This window comes from Quercus lobata, chromosome 4 (genome assembly GCF_001633185.2).
Source record: "Quercus lobata isolate SW786 chromosome 4, ValleyOak3.0 Primary Assembly, whole genome shotgun sequence".
Lineage (NCBI taxonomy): Eukaryota > Viridiplantae > Streptophyta > Magnoliopsida > Fagales > Fagaceae > Quercus > Quercus lobata.
Window position 1 is genome coordinate 22,242,920 of NC_044907.1, and position 19,633 is coordinate 22,262,552.

Genomic DNA, 19,633 nt, shown 5'->3' on the forward strand with positions numbered 1-19,633 from the left:
AGAAGATTTTGAGGTACTAATGCAACCTAAATCTGCTGCTACTATCATTGAAGAGGTTGTAATTGTTACAGTTCATAGCAACTACGATGCTTGAAGTGTGCATGAAATTAAAGGCTATAAGGGAGAGATGCCGTCACTGTTAAAGATGATATTAAGTTACTAATGCAACCTGAAAAATGGTTTAACATTATATATAATTTTACCTTCACATATTTATCTACTTTAATTTAGATGTTTATAACTAAATAATATTATCAATGAAGAATAAAAAAAACCAAAAATAATGTCTATACATATCTATACTATATATAATAATGGGTTTTGTAATAAATTTTATAAAGTTCTTTATGCACTACATCTTTACCATTTTTTTTTTTTTAAAATTTGCAATTTTAACTTTGTTCAACTTTTCATCTTCTTCAGTTATTGTCTTTTTAGTTCAATATTTCATCCCCTCCAATAATTTTATTTTTTTTTAATTTTCATTTGATTTTCTTTAGATTTAAAAATTTTTTCCATTATATCTTCTTAAATTCAATAGTTTCACTTCATTCAACCTTTCATCTACTTCCACCCTTTCTCTTCCATCTTAATTTTCATATAAATTTCTTCTTACTTCATTTACACTTCTCTCCCCTATTTTTTCCAAGTTATCCACGACAAAAAGGTCAATACTCTCTCTCTTTCTCCAATTTTGTTTCTCTTTTGGTTGATTTTTTTTAATTGTTTCAACCACTTTTTTTTTTTTTCCTACTAATGGTTCTTTTTGTTATTGCTGTATTATTCTTATTATTTATTTATTTCCATCTCAATACTAGAAAAAAAATGTAATTCAATTTTGGGATTTCATGATGAATGAGTTTGAGTTTTCATGGTCTCAAAACTATTCAAATATGTTTTTTCTTTTTCAAAATTGATTTAAATTGAGCATTTGATCATGTTTGTTATAAATTGCTTTATGGTTGCCCTTCTCTAGATTGCAGGAATGTTACTTTCAATATGTTTGCCAAAATGTTTTTTTGTTTGATAATTAACTTTAATGTGATGTTTTCCGTTTTGGTCTTTATTTTATAGTAAGCATGTTATTCATTTTTATCAAAGATAAATCGTTATTGTTCTCCTTTTCCTATCATTTTATATGTTGACCTAAATTTCATTTTTATCTTTGTTTTGTTTGTCAATTTCTTGATAGATATCAACAATTAAGCCTTGCAATCACTGGAAGCTTTTTATTCTATTGAAGTTCATACCAATCAATTGGTAATTATTTTTTTTCTTAGAACCTTTTGAAGGAAAGGGGAATAAATTTTTTGTTTTTCTTGGGTGGTGCTTGATAATTTGCTCTTTATGGTTCAACACACATTAGCTATATAAGATTTCTCTTTCCTTATATTAATAATTTGTTGTTTTTATTTAATTGGACTGTTTGGTGTCCCAAAAATTGTGGGCCAATGGAAGAGAAAACAAAGCAGAGTTTGAAGCTTAAATTCTTTTTTTTTTTTTTTTTTTTTTTTTTTTGTATAGAACTTGGTGTGTAACAATTTAAATCTTTTTATCTTAACTTTTTTAAATGAAACACTAATTCTTCAAAGCACACCAGCTTAAGTAGATTATTGTGTTGTGGTTGGAATTTTTGTGTTTTGGACCTTAGTTGGCCTATTTGGTTAATGAACAACTTTGGGGACTATTTAGATTTTGAGAAATTGATGGGATTTTAGGAGTGAGGAAATTCAAAGAACTAAATTCTTTTAAAATTCCATTAGTATCTAACTTTAAGCTAATTGTTATGCAAATGGAGAAACTAATTGGTTCTTGATTCTAGAATATCTATCTATAATATTGTGTACATGAACAATAGTTGGGTTTTTAGTTTTAGATTTTGGATTATTCTACTTTCTTTCAACTACTTGATTTTCTTTTTGGAGTTGTCTCCTATTGAAGGTCTAGAATATTGTGTACATGAGTTTTAGACAAAACATAACAATACTCCTATACTTGAGTTTTAAATTTCATATTTTTCTACTTCTTTCCTTATTAAACATAATATGATATAGCTGATGTGATGCAATGAAGGTAGGAGCAACTGCTATTTTTGGGGCATAGCAACTGATACATTATGATAATTTCCCATAGCCATTTAAACTTCATGACTTGGAATGCTAATAGCCATCTTTTCTAAGGCAAAACAATTGGTTGAGTTCAATAAGTTTGCCACTGACTTTGACCACAACATCATGATAATATAAGTGACTCACACACTTACAATTCGTATATGCACTATTTTGATTCTTTGTGGAAATTCAAAACATTGATAAAATGAATGTAATGGCAAGTGGATGATCCATGACAAAAAGGTCAATACTCTCTCTCTTTCTCCAATTTTGTTTCTCTTTTGGTTGATTTTTTTTAATTGTTTCAACCACTTTTTTTTTTTTCTACTAATGGTTCTTTTTGTTATTGCTGTATTATTCTTATTATTTATTTCTTTCCATCTCAATACTAGAAAAAAAAAATGTAATTCAATTTTGGGATTTCATGATGAATGAGTTTGAGTTTTCATGGTCTCAAAACTATTCAAATATGTTTTTTCTTTTTCAAAATTGATTTGAATTGAGCATTTGATCATGTTTGTTATAAATTGCTTTATGGTTGCCCTTCTCTAGATTGCAGGAATGTTACTTTCAATATGTTTGCCAAAATGTTTTTCTGTTTGATAATTAACTTAAATGTGATGTTTTCCGTTTTGGTCTTTATTTTATAGTAAGGATGTTATTCATTTTTATCAAAGAAAAATTGTTATTGTTCTCCTTTTCCTATCATTTTATATGTTGACCTAAGTTTCATTTTTATCTTTGTTTTGTTTGTCAATTTCTTGATAGATATCAACAATTAAGCCTTGTAGTCACTGGAAGCTTTTTATTCTATTGAAGTTCATACCAATCAATTGGTAATTATTTTTTTTCTTAGAACCTTTTGAAGGAAAGGGAAATAAATTTTTTGTTTTTCTTGGGTGGTGCTTGATAATTTGCTCTTTATGGTTCAACACACATTAGCTATATAAGATTTCTCTTTCCTTATATTAATAATTTGTTGTTTGTTATTTAATTGGACTGTTTGGTGTCCCAGAAATTGTGGGCCAATGGAAGAGAAAACAAAGTAGAGTTTGAAGCTTAAATTATTATTTATTTTTATTTTTTTGTATAGAACTTGATGTGTAACAATTTAAATCTTTTTATCTTAACTTTTTTAAATGAAACTCTAATTCTTCAAAGCACACCAGCTTAAGTAGATTATTGTGTTGTGGCCGGAATTTTTGTGTTTTGGACCTTAGTTGGCCTATTTGGTTGATGAACAACTTTGGGGACTATTTAGATTTTGACAAATTGTTTGGGATTTTAGGAGTGAGGAAATTCAAAGAACTAAATTCTTTTCAAATTCCATTAGTATCTAACTTTAAGGTAATTGTTATGCGAATGGAGAAACTGATTGGTTCTTGATTCTTGAATATCTATCTATAATATTGTGTACATGAACAACAGTTGGGTTTTTAGTTTTAGATTTTGGATTATTCTACTTTCTTTCAACTACTTGATTTTCTTTTTGGAGTTGTCTCCTATTGAAGGTCTAGAATATTGTGTACATGAGTTTTAGACAAAACATAACAATACTCCTATACTTGAGTTTTAAATTTCATATTTTTCTATTTCTTTCCTTATTAAACATAATATGATATAGCTGATGTGATGCAATGAAGGTAGGAGCAACTGCTATTTTTGGGGCATAGCAGCTGATACATTATGATAATTTCCCATAGCCATTTAAACTTCATGACTTGGAATGCTAATAGCCATCTTTTCTAAGGCAAAAACAATTGGTTGAGTTCAATAAGTTTGCCACTGACTTTGACCACAACATCATGATAATAAAAGTGACTCACATACTTACGATTCATATATGCACTATTTTGGTTCTTTGTGGAAATTCAACACATTGATAAAATGAATGTAATGGCAAGTGGATGATTTGTATATAGACACGTTGATGAATGTGTGTAGTGGACATGAGTAGAATCAATGGCACATGTTTGAGAATTTGGTCTTTGATGGAAATTAGTATAAGTGAGGGTCTATTAATGTAATACCCGGAAAAAAAAAAGAAAAAAAAAAAAGGTAAGGTTATTTAAGTAAATTTGTTTAAGGGGTCAAATTTATAATTAATATTTCCAAGGGGTTTCTAGAAAATAAGGTTGAAACCCTAGCTATATATATAAGCTTATTATGCCAACATATAGCAAGAGATGGTTTGAGAGAGGAGACTATCGAAATTACTCTGGAAGAGAAGGTTTAACTGCACAATTGAGGTAAGAGTTTAAGAATTTCTTTCTTGTCAAATCTAAGTTTTATCTAGAATTAGAGTATTTTGGCTAATAGTGAGACTATATAATTAAAAAAAAAAAAAAAAATCTAATGAAATATGATGATGTAGACGAAGAAGGAATTAGATCTATTTTTCCCTGCCGGTGTTGCGGTAACTGTAAATGTTGCACAGGTTTACCGAATTGAATTTTGGTGAATAGCAAAGAGTTTTTGTGTTGGTCGGTAGTGTGATAAATTACGGAGGTAAAATATGTGTCTAATAGTATTTTTCTTCTGTAAAAGCATGTCAGGAGCATGACTCTGGTTTGATATAGTGTTTTTCTTAGTTTTGTCCTCATGCCGAAAGAAAACTATGGTCGGCGGCACTAGCAGGAAAGAAAAAAATATATGTATATATGATAAATGGAATTACCACATTGAGAAAGCAAAGCCAGCTCCTTTCTTTATTGTTATTATTATTATTATATTTGTTTATATGGCTGATTGAGGCGTAAAGGGGAAGCAGTAGGTTTGACTAAGTGATTATATATATATATATATATATATATATATATCAACTCATGAATATAATAATGGGTGATCTACTTTTGGCCCTTTTAGGCCTATAGGTATGGTGTAACTATAGACTTGATTCCTAGGAACTATTAGTGGCAGAAAATGAAGAGGGCAAAAATATTGTAAAGTTACGTGGAATATTGGTGTGAGTGGATAGTGGGAAATTATTGGTTATTTTGAATAGTCTCTCTCTTCTGGTTGGATACCGTTATAAGTTTTCTTGAATTATTTGATTATTGAGTATAGTGTTTGAAAATTGTTTTAGGTGATATCTAAAGATTTTAGGGGAATTGTTAAGGAAAAGTTTCTTTTGGAATAGCATTTGGAGGTAAGTAACCTTATCCTAATTGGTTATATTTTACGTATTTTAACTCCTGAAATTTGTTTACAATTATTTCAATTTTATTTCTATTGTATTACTGATTTCAAGTAAAGAATTATCACAAAATTTATCTGATTACTGAATATATGATGTATTTTATTTAATTGATATTTGTTAGCTATATTGATTTAAAATAAGAATATAGAAATATCACAAATATATTTGATTATTGAATATATGATTATATAGACGTATTTGAATAAGATATATTTTGTTAGAAACTATGATTTTATACATATGATTATGGACAATTTGACTATGAATTGATTTTGATACCCAAACCAATGGGGGTTATTTATTGGTATTCTGATACCCAACCAATGGGGGTTATTCATTGGTATTCTGATACCCAAACCAATGGGGGTTATTCATTGGTACTCTGATACCCAGCCAATGGGGGTTATTCATTGGTATTCTGATACCCAAACCAATGGGGGTTATTCATTGGTACTCTGATACCCAGCCAATGGGAGTTATTCATTGGTATTTTGATACCCAAACTAATGGGGGTTATTTATTGGTACTTTGATGCCCAGTCACGGGGATATAGCGTGACCATAGTCATAAAATTGTTAAGAATATGAATTACGTTTGAGTATTTGAACTAATTTCAGTCTTTAAAACTGCTTATGTATCTTTAGAACCTATTGTAAGTTATAGCTTTTAATATATGAAAAAAACTGACTACTTCCTAAACTATCTATGATATATTTGTAAGATTAAAGTATGTGATCTATTTGCAACTTATTATTTTAAGACTATGAAATTTCTTTAGTCATTTTTGAAAACCCATAGCATAGTATAACTTTTGAAGATCCATATTACATCTTATTACTTCATAGATCTATTGTTGGATAGAACTTAATTGGATTTTGGTTACTTATTGAGTTGTCAACTCACCCCTCCCCCCTCTTTCTCCTTTCAGATTTTGATCAGGAAGAGTAGCATATGTTTGGGCTTCCGCTGTGATGTGCGCATGAGTGAAGTTTAGGAAATCAATGGAATAAGTTTTGAACTTTTATGTTTTAAGATTACCATTTGTGTAATCCTTCAGACTTAAAGGATTTAGTTTATTTTTATTTGATGTTGGAAGATTATTACTTGGAGATCTTTGAGAATTTCTTTATTGAGGATATTTTTAAATTTATTGATGAAATTTTCTTAAGGATAATTATTTAATTGTTTAAGAGGGCCTTACACACTTGTAGAGTGTAAACTTTATAAGTGTGTGACTGTTGTCACGTGCCTAGCTCTTTTTGGGTTCGGGGCGTGACAATTAAATTTTTACCTCTTTATCTCTCCACTATTCTCTACTTTACTGTCTTTATCTTCCCACTACTCTCTACTTTATTGTCATACTTCCTTCATCATTTTCTCTATATTATATTTTGACTCTTCTTCTCCCCATTTTATTTTGTATAAATTTGATATCATTTCTTCCATTCAATCCATATTTTCCCCACAAAAAATTGTAAATACTCTCTTTCTCCTTCTCTTGTGGATTTTTGTTCTTTCTTATAATTCTGATTAAGGTTGATGGTTTTTTATTTTTAAATATATGTTTTGGTTTTTTATTTTTTTTAATTTCCCATTACAGAGTCTTCTCTCTCCCTTTTAAAGCTTTGGTTGAATTTTGATTTGGGTTAATACTTAGTTTTTTAGAGATAGGAATTTGAGTTTATGCCAAAACACATTCTACATGGCTATGAATTTGAATATACTTACCAATTTTGAGTAATAAATTATATAAAGTATGTCTTTTATTCCTTTTTTTCATTTTAATTTTTGTTAAGATAACATTGTAATTTTGTGATGAATTTTTATTATTATGATAATCTCATTATTCCTTAAGAGATGAAAAAATTGAATAAAAAATTTGAAACTTATAAAGTTTAGTTGTATATCAAATATAACACACTACAACAGAAGTTAGAAAAATATAGTTCATCTTAAAAAAATATTAATCAAACATACAAAATATAATAGTATGATATATTTGTACTTTGTAGATATAAAAAGATGAAAAACACTTGTAGAAATTTTTAAAAAAATAAATAATATTTGAAGTAATTGTTAATTTTTATATATTACACCCCATTACAAAATATTTATATATTCCCACGCATTGCGTGGGTCTACGGCTAGTTTAGAGTAAGAAGCCAAGCATAATTCTTGCCCTCTTTAAGCAGATTCTTTGACTTCAAAACCTTTAAGACATTATACCTTGGACGAAGCCTTTTATCAACCGCATACATAAGAAATCTGGGGTAACGAATTATAGACTCTATATCCATCTCCATAGTATTCACATAGAAATCCATTGCACTCCTCATTTTCTCCTCTAAGCAAGCCAAACATTTAAATTTCAAATACTTGAAATTTTTGTCAAACCATGGTATGATTTCATTTAAGCATGATGATGAAAAGAAATGTGAGATTTGTATTCAAGCAAAGATGACAAAGAAAACTTTTTCTAAGTCAAATAGAAATTCTGTTATGCTTAAACTTCTATATTCTGATGTATGTGAATTGAATGGTGTATTAACTAGATGAGGTAAAATAAAATTATTTTACAAATTTTAAACCTCATCTATTCTCACTTCCCACTACCGCCAACCTGTTTGTTTTGTTGTTAAGATTTTCTAGAAAATAAGTCATTTTTCAAAAAGTATTTTCTATAAAACTATCTAATTTTCCTATGTTTGGTTGTAACCTTATATGTTTTTGAAAACGATCTCCAAATTTCCCTTATTTAACTTGCCATGAAATTAAAGTTGTTTTCCACCAAAATAAAATAGTGCAAAATAATATCTAAAAATGAGGCATACTTTTTATGTTGACAAAAAATCTTTCTTTTGACTTATTTTTCTTACGCTATTAACCATTGAAAAACACGGAAAACTATTTTCACACAAGGTTTTCCATCAAAACAAACAAACATTCTTATCTCTCCTCCTTCTTCAAATCGAAAAAAATAAAAAAGAGATTCTCTCACAGTTTCTACCTCAAAATTAGCCCAAGTTTTATACCTCCGAAATTGTTGAGAAACAATCCTAAAATTAAATTATTACAAAATTTCTTATTTATCACAAATTCTCTAATTTTAACTTAAAACAAGAAGCTTCCAAAATTTTTAGCTTGTGGAATTGTTCAAAGAGGATGAATTATTTCCCATAAATTTTGACAAATCCTATAAAAAGACAAAAAACAAAAGAATCGTAGTTGTCAATAGGAAATTAAATAGGATGTTTGTACTGAAAACAGGGTGATCCTTATTATAAAAGTTTGTACGTGTATATATATTGATAAATAGGATGTGATACAGTTCAAAGAGGATGAACAAATGCACGTTTTAAGTATTACAAAGGGGACAACCAAAGATAGCTATTACATCTCACGTTTAAGTATTGCAAAGGGGACGATCAAAGCTAGCTATTACATCTCTGTACACCGCAATTTTGATTCTAATATTAGCTAGTCACTCATGGCTCCCCCTCGTGGAAGCGGGAGGAGGTGGTCGAGGGCAGTAAAGATGACCTTTTACTGCTTGTTCTTTCTCATACCAATGTCATCAGCTGGAAATAGAAACACTAACACTGTACTTGGTAAGAAACAAAAACTGGAGGTTCAGCAGCAATTAAAGCGCCTTAACAAGCCCGCACTTAAATCCATCAAGGTTATTAATCACTTCATTTAACATGTTTGTGTTCTAGTATTTTCTGCTTTAGGCTTAGAAGAGTCATTCACTTTTGTGGGTTATGGTGTCTACATGACTGCCATGTACAATAGCAGTGTAATTTTATTACAAAACTGAGAATTCAGACTAATATCTATGTGTGTGCGATGAGAATGTATCTGATACAGAGCACGGATGGAGATATAATCGACTGCGTAGACATCCACAAGCAGCCAGCTTTTGATCATCCTTTGTTAAAAAATCACACAATTTAGGTAACTAGTTTAATTAACAAAATTTCATTTGGTATCACGAATAATTTGATACTTATTGTATGTATGGTATGGACCGGGTTTGCATTCGTATCTATGCCAAATGCAATAGATGAGACCAAGTTCTTACCTAGAAGGGTTTTCATTTGATGAAATCAACAACGTCTCTTCAAACTCCGAGCCCGAATTTACTCAGCCATGGCACTTGAATGGAAGGTGCCCAGAAGGAACTATTCCCATAGGAAGAACTAAAGAAGAAGATTTATTAAGGATAGGCTCTCTAGCAAATTTTGGAAGGAAAAAATACCATACCAACCCTCATACTTAGAGTAATATCGATCCAAATATCCATGAGGTACAACTTAATTTTTAACCAATATTATTAATAGGTTTGAGCTCAATGGTATCTACTATAATGAAGGAGACAAATCAACATTCATAACCTTTATTTTTCCTATTGAGTTTCAAGCATGCAACGTATAGTGAGACTTGGGATAAGTACTATGGAATGATGGCAGACATGAACCTGTGGAACCCCTATACCCAGGAAGAAAATGAGTTTAGTAACTTTCAATTCTAGGTGATGAAAGGTGAATATGGTCAAGATCTTGATTCCATTGAAGCCGGCACGGTGGTATATATAATTTCATCATCATCTTTTCTTTTAGGCGCACGCTAAATAATTAATTACTAATAATTTTTCATTTTCTTACAAAATTATTTTGTGTGGAAAACCAGGTTTGCGAAGGTCTATATGGAGATAAAAACACTAGACTTTTCGTATATTGGACTGTACGTGTTTTAATATTTGACTTCCCTGCCAGCACTAGCCATGTTTACATATACTATTTCTTTATTGAAAGCGTCATTTTTTTAATCATGGCTACAGGATGATGCATATGAAAGCACAGGTTGCTCTAATCTATTGTGCCCTGGCTTTGTTCAAGTTGACAAACAGATTGCGATGGGTGCAACTGTCACCCCTTATTCCAAGTATGGTGGTAACCAATATGCACTCAAGTTCTACGTTTGGAAGGTATAGAACAACATTTCAATTTAATTACTTTATTAAATAATTCTAATTTTTGGATAGACATATATGATCATATCATATGTACTTTTTTTTCCTCAAGAAAAATTCACAGTAACATATGTTATTGATATGTTTGAAATTCTTCTAATTTTTGTTAAAACAATGTATGTTTTAAATTATTTTTTCCCGGTTTATGTATTTTTATATACAACTTTTTAAAATTAAATTTTTTTTTTTTTTTTTCATGCGAAATTTCTTTTTACCTAATTTATATTTTAAGACGGTGAATTTAAGCTATTGTTCTACACAAAAAGATTCATTTGTTTTCTCTTTCATTAGTCTTTATACCTTTATTTATCATTCAAAATATTACAAACTGATTTGCATGACAGGTGCAATGAGGTAGGACGTTAATGGAGGGGGAGACTGGTGGATGAATATTAACAACAGAGTCTTTGGATATTGGCCATCTTCCCTATTCTCGATCCTGTCTGATAGTGCTTCAAAAGTTAGATGGGGAGGGGAGATCATAAATTATAATTCAGGAGGGCAGCACACCACAGCACAAATGGGCAGTGGCCATTTCGCAGAAGAAGGGCCCGGCAAGGCTAGTTTCTTCAAAAATCTCAATGTCATTGATGGTAAACAAATTCAAAGGGCTCCCCAGGACCCTGAGATATTCATGACGAAACCCAATTGCTATAATATCAAAGATTATGGAGGCTTCTTTTATTTTGGTGGTCCGGGTAGAAACCCCAATTGTCCATGATCATTGTTTCAAAATAAAGAAGAAAGAGGGACATATAATAAGAGGGGAATTATTTTCTTCTCCTTTCCATGTCACACCAAATGTACCTACAAGCCATATGTCATATAAAACTCTCTGATTCATTAATATATAAAAAAGTTATTTTATGGAGTAGTTAAAATTTGAAATTATGTAATTTAATATATAGTGGAATCTAAGATTTTATAATTTGTATGGTATAGTATATATACACATGCTTTCCTCCGTTCCAAACAAAGAGTTCTCATCCTCTTCCCCATTCATTCTACCTTCCTTGGTGTGCTCTAAGAGTGTGTGTCTCTTCCATTATATGTGGTGTATTAGTGTTTGGGAATGTGATTATGTAAAGACCCACCAACTTCAAAAACATGGTATCAAAGCTAGTAGATTCGTTGTGAGAACAACATTTTTCCAACCAGATGGCAACATTTTTAATTTTCATGGGTTACCGATTTTTTATATTTGTTTATAATTGGAATATTTGAAGGAAGGTGTTTCTCAAATCCCAACATGTATGGTAGGTAGTGGTAAGTGGTAAAATGACCAAAAGAATGTTATAGAGCATGAGAATGTCCAAAGAAGTTTGGGATGAAACTGCTCATGCAGTCTATTTAACTAATTATAGTCTCACATAAGGATTGTATGAGGAAGAACCCCACATAGCAAGCTTGGAGCTCAAAGAATCCTACAATTTCTCACTTATGTTTGTTTGGGAGCATTGCATATATGCATGTACCGGATCAAGAAAGGTCCAAGCTAGACAACAATAGTGAGAAGTATGTGTTTATAGGTATGATCCAAGCTCTAAGGGTTATAAGTTGTGAAATTCAAGTACCATAAATCAATTGGGATGTAGAATTTGATGAAGAATGCATATGGAATTGGAGCACCCAAAAAGAAGAAAAATATCATTTTTTTTTCCATTTATTTAATGAAGATAAGTAGATGAATAAAGTTCTAGATGAGCTTCCACTCCCCCTTCTTCACTGGCATCCCTTATTTATGAAAGTTCATCTACAAGATCATCACCAGATGGATTCTAGTGAAAGACTAATGAAATTAGGAATTTTCAGGGATATCTATGAGTCAATGGAGAATATAGATGATATCACTCTCTTTCTAATAAGTTGTGCAAGATTTGAAATAGAAAAATACAAATATATATATATATATATATATATATTATAAAAGGTTACAGGACGTTTATTTGAACCTTCACTTTAGTTTTCTAGTTTCAAAATTCATTGTTACTAACGATGCAAAAAATCCTCAGTCGAACTCCTTATCTATATGGATGGACGACATTAACACAGTAGCCATGAGATCCTGCAAAAAAGGATAAGGTTCTTAAAGCATACGGTGTGGTGTATGCCAAAGGGCCTTCAACGAGCTAGTTAATAAGATCAAAGCTTAACTGTATAGAGGAATTGCTATTTGGTTAGAGAATTGTAGTGCGTATGTTGCAAAAAAATTGCGTACCTTTGTTCTGGTTGTTTATGCCTTTTTATAGGCCTTTGTCCCTCATTATGGGGATAAATGTTGAACTTAATGGTCTTGTATCCGTTGGGAAAAAATGTTGGGGCATTGTAGGATTTAATGTCCTTCTGCATGTTGGTCCGTCCATTACGCTTTTGCCTGTCTCTCAGGTGAGCTGTTACCCATGTTATTTATGGGAAGCTCTTTTAATGCTGACTACCCATGTTCATGTGGGCGCAAGCGCCTGTGACAAGTATTTCAGGGTTCCCCCAAAATTCGTGGTGTTGATGCCTTACAGTGGCCGACCACCCACCGTGGTGACACTCAATCCCTTATTTTTGAAAGTTTGAGCTTAGGTGCTGTGAAATGAAGGTGAACAGGGTACCTCTAGTGTGTGACTTGAATTTAGTCAATTTTAGCCTATAATTTACAAAGGTAAGTGAATTCGCCACCAATCATTGAATTTTTTCTAAGGTATGATTGTTCACTTGACTCTATTTGATTTTATTACCAATCCTAGGCTAAGAAAAAGTTTTTTTTACTAATCTAATACGGACGAGTAAAAAATCTTGATTCTTGAGTTCAAAAATCTGATTACGTGTATGGAAGGTGTTAGGCACCCCACAATGCTTGTCCGGAGACAATCCTTTGTTTTTGTAAAATCTTAATTTTCAGACATTGGCATTTAAAACAAGCTATTGGCATTAGCTCATGAGGCTTCAAAGAATTGGGCTTCAAGGTTTGATTTTGGAAAGGTGTGATCTCTATCAATGTTTTACTAGTACATTTGGAATTATTGCCAAATATCCACGATGAAAATCCAGCAACATCTTGCCTTATTTTCATGGAGAAAATCAAGCAGCATTTCACCTCTAGTGCGTTATTGCACACAAAACGCTATCCTCACTAAGCTTTCGCTGTAAGAATATCGCAACAAAGGTGCCCCATTTTCATGGCAAAAATTTGGTAGAGTTTCGCGTTTGGTGTGCTATGGCACACCAGCAGAGTTTCGTGCCTATGTATACAACATGCGTTAGCATGTTCGTACGAGGGCAAGCTGAAGCTCACCAAAGCATCAAGCATGTTGATGCATGTCGCATATATAGGGAAACCGATGTCACTAGCTGACATGGATCGAGACAAACACACCGTGATGATCATGCACACGATTTAGTACGAATATGCGCCTACAGCAGTCGCCTTGAGTGCATACCCACACCACAAGGTTAAGAGCACCCATGATCACGAGAGGGCTGCTCTCCTAACCATGGGAGTCCATCATAAAAAGTGCATGACTACCCATAAACAAACAAACATATATATATATATATATATACACACACACATATATCATGCACAATGCAAGCACACAAAGTTGGGAACATTGTGATTAATTTCGTTTCGCACCGGCCGTAATGGCTGCAAAATTTCTTTCCAGTCACATAGCCGGTACAACTTACCCCTTCATTCAACCTCAGATTGAATTTTGGTTCATTCCGCCTGTTCTAGCCCGACTTGTTTCATTGAATTTTGGACGATATATCAATTTCGGGCGGTACTGAAAAGAACATACCTTTTTACGTTTTAAACGATTTTTGCTGAATGAAATGATCCTGTGGTAGCAGTCACCAACACGTTGTTGGTTTCTTGAAGGAACCCACCTTCTCACAGCTGGTAGCTTCTCCTCTTTTTTGCTTCTTCTGCGTTTTTGTGTTCTTTGCTTCTTCTTTTCTTCTTTTTTAGTCCTTTGCGAGTAGTTTGCCTTCACTGCCTTGTATTGATTTATTTTTTAATAGTTAATACTTTAATTTCTTTTAGTTAATACTTTAATTCCAAACCAGATATTGCCAACGCTCCAAGGGTATGCCCAGCAAGGTATGGGAAATGTAAATCAGAAAATGTCGTACTCAAGGAACGCGGCCCAAGCAAGGTACAAGAAAGATAAAGCATACATGCCTACATCCAAAGGGTATGGCCCAACAAGATATTGAAAAGATAAAATAGACATTGCCATACCCTAGGAATGTGACCCAAGCAAGATACAAAGAGAGTAACCCTACCCTAGATACATGGTTCTAAAGAAAAAGGTTGAGAGAGGGAAAAAGATAACTACATGGAGAGACTGAGCCTCCTAATCTACTGTACATTGCCCTTTTTGGGCTTGCGTCTTCTTGCTTGCTTTTTTGCCCTTCTTAACTTACATTTTAGAAGTTGCACCGTCGCTTCAATAAAGGAAACACAAAGCCAGTAGATAGGCAAAAGAGATAACAAAGAAACAAAGAAAGAACATAAAGGGGGAAACACGCATGTTATTTGTAGAGGGGTATGGGCCCAAAAAATCAGTATTGACCCATTTAACTTAGGCCCAAGATCGCCCTGAGTAGCCAAAACCAGCCCATAAGATGGAAGTGGACCTCGAACTCGGTTGGAGTGAGCTCAACTCGGCAACATGTGTATTGGGACATAAAAATTATCGTTCGGGGAAATCCTATTGCGCTTGGCCTACGACTGATTGATGAGGTGGTGGGAAATTGACGAATAAATGATTAAACTAAAGTTAGTTGCTGAGAGTTGTTAGTGCCTTTGGGGAACTTGCTACCAAATGCTATTTGACATCTGGAACAAGTTTCAAGAGAATCCTCAGAAGGCATGATGATTCCTCGGGATTCTGGCAAAAGTGGAGATACAAGAAAATTGGTGAAACAATAATGATTAGTACCCCACTAAGGAGAGATTATATACTGGGAAAAGAGTGAAAAAGGGGGAAATACTGGGAAAAGAGTGAAAACACAGAAAGAGGTAGTGTGAGCAAAGAGGGAAGAAGAAGAACTACCAGAGGGTAAGGTTTATAGGTCCAAAAGTTCACAAAAAATATACAATTTGGACTATCTAGTTGGTGTTTGGAGCCCTACTCATAGGACTGTTAGGAAGCCCATTAATAAATGAATTGGGGGCCCAAATCCTTTGCCCAAGATTACAGCTCTCATAGGTTTGGAAACCACATTATCAAACAAACATATTATCACACAAAAGAGGGTGTCCTAGAAGGACAAATGTAACTTTGGATTGGTGTCCATAGTTCCATTACATTGAAGTATGGACGACACGCGTGCCATCAAGCAAAGTTCCTAAAAGGGACTCAAGATCTCTTGTACAAAAGACGAGTGCAAACCCACACGAGATTATATGTAGGAACTAAGCTTGACGACACAAACAAGCATACAAAGACACATTCATGAACATATAAGTAAGGATGTAAAGATGCAAAGAAGCATAGAAAGCCTAACAAGATGGCATAAAGCAAGCATGTTATCACACAAAGGGAAGGGGTAGGCATGTTCTAAGGCACATAAAAAGGCTAACACGAGAAACCCTAACATGCAAACTAACAAAGGAGGAAAAAGGCAAGTGGTAAGCAAGCCAAACATCACGAAGATGTATCCTCACACATGGTTGTATCCAAACAAGCCCATAAAAGGGGAATAGATACAACCAAACAAACAAGAAAGCCCCCAAGACCAACAAGCAGAAACCCAAAAGGAAAACAAGACATAGGAAGCATGGCAAGTACGTAAGAAATTAGATCTAAGCATACAAGCATGGATCTAAACATAAACACATGAAAAAAGGGGAAACAAAGCACCAACATGCATAGAGGAAATAATCCAAACCCTTTATTGAAAAATGTGTGTATGAGCGTAGGCTTAAACCACTAGATCTAGATCTAGATCTACACCCTATCCAAAAGCCACATAAGAAAGAGGCATAAACAAGAGATATAAAGCTATAAAGCACTAGGCATAGCATCCAAACAAGATTTTAAACACATGAACACGTAGATCCAAACACACAAAGATGGCAAGAAGCACAAACAAATATATTAAAACCTATAAAGCACTCAAGCATTGCACATGATTAACTCATCAAAAGGTAAGCATGAAGCCATAAGCATAAACATCTCACGAGTTGCAAAGCAAATAACTTAAATGAAGACAAGCAAAAAGTGTAGATTAAAAGATGATTTAAAGATCTTAAAGTTGTTTGAATGACTTCAAACAACTTCCTAAGGGTTTGGGAGCCTCTTTGTAATTTTTGAAAAGATGGAGAGCTTAACTACAATTTTAGAAAAATTTGGGGCCAAAATGTAATTTTGGGAATTTTTGGGGACTAAAGTTGTCTCATATCGACTAAACATTGAGGCAATGTTGACGCATGGACTCAAAAAGCAGTGCGTGTACACGTGAACATCACCAGGCAAAGGGTAAGTTGCTGATATTATGTTCGTGAGTGCCTACTGCCTAGTATTCTCTGTATGTGTCTGTTGGAAAGTAATTCCTTGGGCTGTTTTTACAATTCCCTAAGGTGAATACAAAGAAATTATAGTTTACAAAATGTAGAGGCTTCATTCTTGATAGTGCGGCTTTCTTGAAAAAGATCTTGAACTTCTAGCAACGTCCTCCTTGATGCAAAGTTTCGACTATTTGCCACCAATTTTATCTACACACATTTACATGACGGAGCTATTAGTGTATGCATGCATGCCCTAGTAGGGTTGGAAACCCTTAGGGTCTGGGTATGATCTAATGTGCAAGTAATGTAGCTGCTTTTCCTTAGGGGTTGGTCACAAATACTATGCAAGTGGGATGGACAGAAGCTGTAGTAGAGCACCACCTTCCAATGCACGCGAGAATGCATAACCTGGAAAAGGTAAACGAACACTTTCCCCTCCACTTATTTTGAAAGAAATCCTAACAAGGATATCCTACCCTAGGCTTGGATGTTCAACCGACTTGGCACTTGGTAGTCCTCGCGATCATTTAACTTACTCTAGGCCAACTATATGAGATATGGCTTAACTGGTGAGTTGGTCCTAATCTTAAGGGGGACCTTGATTATCTAAGCCTTCCCTTCATAGAGGTTGTGGAATAGAGCAGATCATGGGGGGCCTTTTCAGCTACTCCTATCCACCGATGGACCCAGAAGTACCTACAAGTCAGCACCTAGTAACTATCTATGGTTTGCGCATCTGGTGGAAACCTTAAAGCGCTGAGCCCGAGTTCGACCTAAAATGATGGGGGATGTCATGCATTTTGAAATGAAAGGGGAAAGACATTCCATGCACAACAGACATATAAACAAATAAAAGGGTAGCAAAAATCAAACCTTACTACCCTAAGTTCGTATATATGAAGGAAAGCTATAAAGCATGGTTACAAAAGTAGGAAAGCTTCACACATACTCAAATACCTCAAAACTGGTTTTAAAAACCATTTAAAAAATTTTCCTTAAAATTTTTTTTGTCTTTTGAAAATAATTTACTAAAGATTAAGACATTTTTCAAAAAGAAAGCCCCGAAGGCTAATGCTAATTTCAATATTGTTTTAAAGCCAATGTCCAAAGATTAAAATTTTATCAAAAGTTCTAAAGGATAAACTCTCTAAGTATCCCTAGTAGTGTTGCCAATTTGTCGATGCCTCGTGGCGGCTGACCACCCATCGTGGTGACACTCGTGCCTTATGTCGACTTTGTGCTCGGGTGCTGTGAAATGAGGGTGAAAAGGGTACCTTTGGTGTGTGACTTGAATTAAGCCAATTTTAACTTATAATTACCAAAGGTAAGTGAAGTCGCCACCAAGCATTGAGTTTTTTCTAAGGTGTAATTAGTCACCTGACTCTATTGATTTTATTACCAATCCTTGGCTAAGAAAAAGGTCATTTATCCTAATCTAATACGGATGGGTAAAAAATCTTGATTCTTGAGTTCGGAAGTCTGATTACGTGTGGGGAAGGTGTTAGGCACCCCATAACGCCTGCTCAAAGATAGTCCTTTATTTTGGTAAAATCATAACTTTCGGACATTGGCAATTAAAACAAGCTATTGGCATTAGCTCTCAGGGCTTTAAAAGAATTGGGCTTCGAGGTTTAATTTTGGAAAGGGTGTGGTCTCTATCAATGCTTTACTAGAACTTTTGGAATTATTTCCAAATTTCCTCAACAAAAATCCAGTAGCATCTCACCTTATTTTCATGACGAAAATCTAGTAGCATTTCACCACTGGTGCGTTATAGTACACAAAATGCTATACTCACAAAGCTTTCATTATGAGAATACAGCAACAAAAATGCCCTATTTTCAATGCAAAATTCTGACAGAGTTTTGTGTTTGGTGTAGACACAGCATTTTGTACCCCTTACAACTCAAGCCCCCGATCCCCAATGACGTAAGAATTCTAAATCTCAAGGTTGGTTTAGGAACCAATTAGATGAAAATTGACTTGAGAAAAGTGTTTATGGAAAAGATGACTTATTTTTAAGGGTCATCAAATAGCCCATGACCCATGGGTTGGCCCAGTAGCTCGCTAGCCCACCAGGCTAATGGGTAGTCCAGCCCAGTAATATTGAAGCCCGTGGGCAGCCTAATAGCCCAATGAGACAGGCTATAGGTTGGTTTCTTTACCCATGGGCGCCCGGTGGGCCGGCCCGTTAGCCCAGCCCAGTAGCCCGACCCATTAGCCTGACTCACTGTCCAAAATTGATAACAAAATAATTTGGGGGTTGGGTGGGTGAGGGATTGAACTTTAGACATTATAAAAACTTAAAGACCACACACCTAACCACTAAATACTTGGAATGATTGTAATACAATATGCATAATAAATATATATTTTGGTATTAGTCTAGTAGCTTTGATTTTTAAAACAAAGTTACTAAGATGACCGTTGCCTTACCTCTGTACCACTAGAAAGAAAGTCATTCTTTCCTTTGATAAATTCCAATTCTTTCCTTACAAGTTACAATTAAAGAAGAAATTCCTTAAAAAAAAAAAAAAAAGCTTACCGTTGGTTGGAAGAAATTCTTTCCTTAATGAGTTGATATTTGATTCTTCATATATTTCCTTTAAGAATTGATATTTTATTCTTCAAATATTTCCTTTAAGAGTCGATATTTAATTCAATGTACTTATTTATTCTTATCAATAAAAGTTAATTAATCTTATTTTAGTACCTTTTTAAGAGGTATGTCTTAGTATTTTTTTTTTAATAGAATATTTTTAGTAGATTTAATTGTTCGATTTGAT

The 19,633-nt window shown here is 33.4% G+C and overlaps 1 protein-coding gene and 1 long non-coding RNA gene across 2 annotated transcripts; both read left to right on the forward strand.

Annotated features, from left to right (window-relative positions):
- The first annotated feature begins 4,301 nt into the window (after positions 1-4,301).
- LOC115987767 lies at positions 4,302-6,499 on the forward strand. Its single transcript, XR_004091215.1, has 3 exons — positions 4,302-4,360; positions 5,197-5,259; positions 6,239-6,499. It is a non-coding gene; the product is annotated as an uncharacterized LOC115987767 (long non-coding RNA).
- Positions 6,500-8,845: 2,346 nt separating this feature from the next.
- On the forward strand, positions 8,846-11,063 carry LOC115984844. The gene is made up of 6 exons (XM_031107839.1): positions 8,846-8,918; positions 9,027-9,106; positions 9,842-9,895; positions 10,000-10,053; positions 10,151-10,297; positions 10,701-11,063. Exons 1-6 carry the CDS (start codon positions 8,846-8,848, stop codon positions 11,061-11,063), a joined length of 771 nt encoding a protein of 256 aa, XP_030963699.1.
- The last annotated feature ends 8,570 nt before the right edge of the window (positions 11,064-19,633 follow it).

Excerpts from the sequence above, each read along its gene's own strand:
- LOC115984844 (XM_031107839.1), top strand. The coding sequence starts at position 8,846 with ATGACCTTTTACTGCTTGTTCTTTCTCATACCAATGTCATCAGCTGGA. Across the intron at positions 9,107-9,841 it reads CTGCCATGTACAATAGCAGT|GTGATGAAAGGTGAATATGG; the intron begins GTAATTTTATTA and ends TTTCAATTCTAG. Across the intron at positions 10,054-10,150 it reads GACTTTTCGTATATTGGACT|GATGATGCATATGAAAGCAC; the intron begins GTACGTGTTTTA and ends TCATGGCTACAG.